General features: G+C 40.8%; 1 protein-coding gene across 1 annotated transcript; it reads left to right on the top strand.

Moving 5' to 3' along the window:
- The first annotated feature begins 301 nt into the window (after positions 1-301).
- On the top strand, positions 302-6,289 carry LSM11 (LSM11, U7 small nuclear RNA associated). The gene is made up of 4 exons (XM_063445351.1): positions 302-731; positions 2,220-2,359; positions 3,097-3,180; positions 5,537-6,289. Exons 1-4 carry the CDS (start codon positions 317-319, stop codon positions 5,864-5,866), a joined length of 969 nt encoding a protein of 322 aa, XP_063301421.1. The 5' UTR covers positions 302-316; the 3' UTR covers positions 5,867-6,289.
- The last annotated feature ends 665 nt before the right edge of the window (positions 6,290-6,954 follow it).

Below are 6,954 nucleotides of genomic sequence, written 5' to 3' on the forward strand. Positions count from 1 at the left end.
TCCCCTTCCTCAGCCCATGCCCCCCCCTCACCCTCCTAAGCTCCTGTCCCCCTCCTCAGCCCCGTGCCCTTACTCAGCCCCTGCATACAAGCGTATAATTTTTGGGGGGTTAGGGGGGGGGTGGAGGGGGCGGGGAGTGGATCTGGGGTGAGTTCCTGCACTTTTTTACCCAGGACTTGACCCCTGCACTGGATACATAAGATATATGGTTAGGTAGGGACTTATGGGCCACCCTGTACAACCAGTCACTGCTTACGAACATGCTGGACATATACTGCCACCTAGTGTCTATCCGTGGTAAGACACCTCTTTGCACATGGAGTCTGATGCTGCTACACAGAACCTGGAAGCGCGGGCAGTGCAGGCCGAAGCCGGGGACCAGCGTGATCTCATGGCCGAGGATGAAGAGGACATTGCTGCATGCAGACTGGATGTCAGCTCGGAGTCCTTTGACCCGCTCCTGGCTTTGTACACCCCGCACACCCCGCTGCCATTCCCCAATGTGCGCTGCTTCAACAACCTGGCGGAGTATGAGAGCTTCCTGCGGGGAGGGGGCCGGGGGAGAGCCCGGGGACAGGGCACCAAGAAGGCAAGCCGCAAGGGCAAGCAGGCCCCCGACCCTGGGCGGATAGAAAGGCTCAAAAAGCTGATGCTGCCGGAGGAGGAAGGAGCTACCCCACCCAAACCCAGGAGGAAAAAGACCCCCAAAAATGTGCTGACCCGCATGCCATGTGAGTATGGGGTAAGGGGGGCATTCAAATTAGTTTTCACCATTCTAAACCCATTGCTGTCCTGTGCCACTATACAATGTAGCAATGTTTATCAATAATGGCATCTGGATCAACATAGTATGGGAATAGGGATAGGGAGGGTCTGGGGCTGTCTTACTTATTCTTCCCTTATCCATTAACCTGTACTGGAGTCAAGCACTGGCATTCCAAACTATCAGACACTGTCTAGATTCTAAACAGAGTTCCTGATGGCTGAGGATGATGAGATTTATCAATGCAGGTGGTTTTAGAAGTTATATATGATTTTCAATGTTTTGTGCAATTATGTAATTTTTCAGAAAAGTGAGTTCCCCCCTTCACTTTTGTGTCATGGAATTGTTGAACATTTTCCCATTCTACTAGTATCAAACTACAAATTTATGAAACAAACTCCGCTCTATAATATCTCATAGGATTATATAACTTTACTTTGGATTTAAAAAAACAAAACAAAACGGCTCCTCAGACACTCACCCAATTAAAGGGAGGCTCTGCCTAAATAAATTTGAAAACTCTGTTTAGTAGATATACCCACAGTAAAAGCATGCATGCATTTACTTATGTATTTTTCATAAAAATAGATTGAAAAGTTGCAGATCTCTTCTACGTATCTTTTCAAGGCAGCTTTGTGAATGGGGGGTCACTATTTGTCTGACACCGTTAGCTGACCGCTCTCAGACAATCAGTGGTACTCCACGCTTCCTGAAACTGATATTTAGAAGCCGTATAAAATGCAAAGGGCAACTTTGATGTTGCCCTTGAGGCAAAAAGTGAGCCTAGGGGCCTTCTGGCAACATGAGGCACTCTCAATTGTAAGCTCCTCAAGGTCCTCATCTACCTATTGTTCCTGTATCATTTTGTAAATGTCTTCTTTATTGTTAAATCCCCTCCCCAGAATATTCAGAGTTCAGAATATTGTAAAGTGCTGCGGAATAAGTTGGCGCTATATAAATACCAATAATAATAAATTCACTTAGATGAAGCTGTTATGGTGCCTAAACTGACCCTAAAAACTTGCTCTTCTGTGGGTCCTGCTCCATTATTAAGCAAGTTATAGCTCATCTTGGGCCAGAATGTAAACCTGCATATCAGACTAATCTCAACTGAATAAGTGGTCCAGATTCCAAAATACTGCAAAGCTCCTTTTTGATACAACAGCCCCATACGATCACTTTGACCTTGGGTGCCCTTTCACTGAGGTATGTCAGATACTCATAGGCACAGTGAGCAAGGGTTAAACATTTGGCAACCAGCGGTGAAAAAAGAGGTTGCTAATAAATGGTAACATATACGGGTTTTTTTATTTGAGAATTTTGTAAACTTTTAACTTCTGTACTTCGTATGTATATCTGTTCTGCAATAGACTGGGATTTTATAGACAATGTGAATAACAGATTAATTCTGGCCTTTGTGAAACAGTTAATTTTAATTTTGTATTTTGTCTTCCAGTGCATGTGGGTAGTCCCTTGGGAGAGCTGAATCGTTGTATCCAAGACAGAATCCGAATTAAAGTCCATATTCGAACATTCAAGGGTCTTCGTGGTGTTTGCTCTGGGTTCATTATCGCCTTTGACAAATTTTGGAATATGGTACCTGCTCTGAATACTATGTTAGTAACTAAAAACAACAGATCATGAAATTATGGTATCCTAACCGTATTTATGGTATCTGGGTAGTCTACAGGTGGTTAGAGTAAAGGATCATTATAAAGAACACATCTAATAAAAATAGAATTCTATAAGGTATTTATTCATTATATGTGTTCCTTATTACTTTTAGATTACAGAACTCATGTGGATTTTATTAATTCATTAAAAAAAGTTGTAAACTTACTTAAAATCCAGCACCAGCCAGGACAGACTCCTCACATTAGCCTGATCTTTCCAATGTGATGCTTCTAGAGAAGCATTGCAGATAAATGGCACATGCACGACCATCACCACATTCCACAACCCAAATGCATCTTATAGAGAAGCATTGAATGCCCATCTATTTCTCTCTGAAGCAATTACTGACAGCAGTCCTGTTTGTCAGAATGCCAGCAGCTTTTTATTTTTCAATGATTGCAATCTAATCATTTGCCAGAGACCAAAGCACAGCAGAAATATCGTTAAGCATTGTCTAAAACACTGTATCCTGGTTAATGCCTTTTACTTCATTGAGATATTTTATAACATTGAAAACCATGGACTCTGCTAACAAAATTGTAGGATGAGAGGGATTTTGATCTTTAAAAAGAAAAAAAAAAAGGAAAAAAAAAGTGCTTGTCTTTTTCCTGTGAGTATTTAGTTTGCACCTCTTGGTTTAACATTTGTATCATTTGTAGGCAATGGTAGATGTGGATGAAACCTACAGAAAGCCAGTTCTGGGAAAGGCATTCTACAATGAGCCTCAACTGACTTTAAACAAGGTAAAAGAATATGAATTTCTCTGAATGATAGCACATTCCATAACTAGGGCTGGTGCAAGGACTTCTGTGTATGTGTGCAAGGGCTGCATTTTGTGTGTGTGTGCGTGCGAGGTATGCATTGTGTTTGTGTAAGGGATGCATTGTGTGTGTGTGTGAGATGGATGTATTGTGTGTGTGAAAGGGAAGCATTGTGTGTTTCTGTGTGAGTGTAGGATGCATTGTATGTTTTGGTGTGTCTGTGTGTGAGACCCTTAATGATCTCTTCCCCTCCGTCCCTTAGTGGATGCTACACTGAGTGACTGGCAGGAGGGAGCGCAGTGCACTTCCCTCCAGCCAGGTCACTTGAAACTTATGGCCTAGACAACTGCCAAAGTCGCCTGTAGGACGTGCCAGTCCTGTCCATAACTGATTTTATGCATTACCCAAAACATTGGAAGGTACATGTGCCAAAAGCAACTTCACCACTGGTTCTTGGAGTGGACTACTTGACAGCCTTTTACCCTGTGACTATTGACCCTGCAATATACCTTGCCCATTGCACTTTAAAAAGCTCTGTTCATGTGAAGTATGTACTTTTGTACTCCAGACAGAGAGACCGACCGTTAGCCCTAATTCTCTGGAACTGTTTTGGGCATGGGACCATGTGCACGGTGGGTCAAAACTATGACTTCCATAGAATTTTCCTGTTACGCTCTCCTGGAGGGAGGGGTCTTTCCCACACGGTCCTGGATGTCAGAGGTGGTTCCAGGGTGGGAAGAAGACGGCGAGATTCCAGCTAAGCTACGGCGGTTGTGGAGTCTGTAGGGCTTGTGGTGTCCGGTGCGGTGCTTATAGTCCTCGGCGTCAGCTAGGAAGCATCCGTTGACGGAGGTGCCCAGTCGAGGTGCCAGGTGATCAGTTACAGTACAGAAGGTGTGAAGGGGAGAATATTGAGTGGTACAGAAGATATGGGGAGATAATATGGAGAGTGTTACAGAAGGTGTGAAGATTACTAGTACTGAGTAATGTAAGATGGTGTGATATGACAGTTTTATTACTGTGAATACTACATTAAAGGGACACTATAGTCACTAGAACAACTACAGCTTAATGTAGTTGTTCCGGTGAGTATAATAGCTCCCTTCAGGCATTTTCTTGTAAACACTGTCTTTTCAGAGAAAATGCAGTGTTTACATTGCCCCTAGGGACACCTCCAAGTGGTCACTCCTCAGATGGCTACTGGAGGGGCTTCCTGGCTCAGGGCTGCACAGTAAGCAGCCCTGCCGTTCAGCGTCCCCACGCTCTGCATGGAGACACATAATTGATTTAATGCATATCTATGAGGAGGTACTGATTGGCCAAAAATGCGTTTAGCCCCGTCCCTGTACCGATTTAGCCAGTCCAGTGCTTTCCCTACAGGAAAGCATTGGATAAAAATTTTGATGATGTCACAAAGGGGGCAGAGCCAGCACCGGTGGGCTGGAAATAAGGTGAGTTTTATACTTTTATAGGGAGGCTAAAAGGGTGGGGGGGGATGGGCAAGCCACCTACATGGTGGGTTATAGTGATCCTTTAAAGAGCTTCACAACAATAAAACAAACACATGGATAGTTATTAAACTATGGAATGCAGCAAATTGAAATCTAAATTGCAAAATAAAAACTAAACTATCCAAGCTGTGACAGTTGTGTAGTTGTAGTTTTATGTTTGCCCACATTGGCAATTTACTTTCCAGTATGCTACAATTTGGAGTTTAGTAAATAACCCTGACAGTAATGTACATTGCAAATTAGTTTTTATTGTATATACATACATCCAGTACCCCTGCCTATCACTGGCCTCCAATTGACAGAAATAGTGAGATTTATTGAAATAGGAGGCCAGTAACAGTCTGGGAACCTTTAAAACCTGGCTAGGTTTTCCTTACTGTTTGGAAGAGAGGAAATAAGCTGGAGCCAATGATGTCTGATTCTGGAGCTCAAACTTTGGTGTGTAACTCTTGAAGGTAATATGGCACACTAAAATGTGTTTAAGTTGTGATTGGCTGGGAACGTTCTTTTAAGTATTTTACAAGAATAAATAAACCTCTTAAATTGATGAACTCAATTAAATATTCATCTTATATAAAATGAAAAATAATTTGGGTAAAGGACCCCCAGGGCACACCCTAATAAAATGTGCTGTGTATGCCTATTACTACCTGTCTCTAATGCCTTTCTGTGTTACATCTTTTAATAGTCCACGTTTGTACATTGTAAACCAGTGTTGCTCATTTGATAATCTCTTTAAAGTGTTTTTATTTTGTTATTATTATTATAAGTTTTGTTATACATTCTGCCACAGCACATTCCTACATCATTCTAATTCTGTCTTGCAGTTGTTTGAAGGGTTGAAACTCCAGGAATCAGGCTTACAATCTACAGGATCTGGAGAGGATACATCAAAGAAACAGCTTTTTCCCCAAACTCACCCTACAGATGGAAAAAGTAAAGAAAGCCGCAAGTTATCATCCAAACCAGAGACTTCTTCGTATTCAGCTGACAGTGCCAGTTGGACACCAGAAGAAGATAAAAAGGAGAATACTGGGAAGAAACAGCAGACTAGACATCGGAAGAAGAAGGTGGATTATCAGCAGGTGTTCACGCGGCACATAAAGCAAGTTTTTATTAGAGGAGAAAATATATTACTAATCAATATTGGTGACTAAGCAGCAGTCATAGCTGATTATAGCAAGACAAACACTGCAGGTGCATGTGCTCAGACCTGCATAGGAGAGGATAGCATTCTTTTACAGGGGAAGGGATTATCACGTTACCCATGGATTTAGATGAGAGCCTATTCTAGACATATTTCACTCCCCTCCTTGACATTGATGGATGCTGCAGACTCTGCAACTTGGCATAATCTACTACTTTCCACTTGGTGGCACAAGTGTGACTTTGAAATTCTGCATTCTGATTGAAGCTTAGGCATTCCAGGAATGTCTGTATTTACTCTGAGTGCGATGCCTTAACATATTTTTTTTTATTTTTTATTAAGTGCCTACCATGTGTTCACTGCTTCAAAAAAACACAGAGAGTAAATTAGATTATGGTATTTTTTTTATTGAAATAAAATCTTAAAATGTGAATTGACAAGTTTTAATTTCCATGCCCCCTTTTGTGTTCAATAAAAATATTACTATTTTGATTGTGCTATGTGACAATGCACAATTTGGCTGTGTTTTGACTGTGTGGGGTGTCTCGAATGTAACTCAAATTGAAGTTATCCATAGCAATGCAAATTATTATTATTATTATTATTATACAAGCAGCATTTCAGTGTGACAATCTACCTATATAAAAATCCTGAAGTAAAGGTACCGTAAAATTATACATGATGAATGCCATGGAAGTAAGAGATGGATAAATGCTAAGACAAGAGGAAATAAAAACACAAAAAAAACAAATTACAAATGGCAAGCAAAGATTTCTAGTTTAAGGAGTATTAAAAAGTTGCACTTAGGTTAGTTTTCATCTATACAATACATAAGAGGCACTTTTTACTCTCATTTAGAAAAATGTTTTAAAAACAGATCATTTATTTGACTTTATCAATACCTGGAAATGTCTGATATTTCTACCTTCTTGTTTTGGTTATTTTGTTGGTAATAATTCAAGGAATTAATTGATTAAAATAGGATTGTTAAAATTCACCATCAACTAAATTAAGATTGTATAATCTATAGCTTGTGTGTATGTTATTTTGTATAGATATACATGTATACTTGAGACATGCTTTCAACCAAATGAGCAA

The sequence above is a fragment of the Pelobates fuscus genome, chromosome 3 (assembly GCF_036172605.1).
Source record: "Pelobates fuscus isolate aPelFus1 chromosome 3, aPelFus1.pri, whole genome shotgun sequence".
Taxonomy (NCBI): Eukaryota; Metazoa; Chordata; class Amphibia; order Anura; family Pelobatidae; genus Pelobates; species Pelobates fuscus.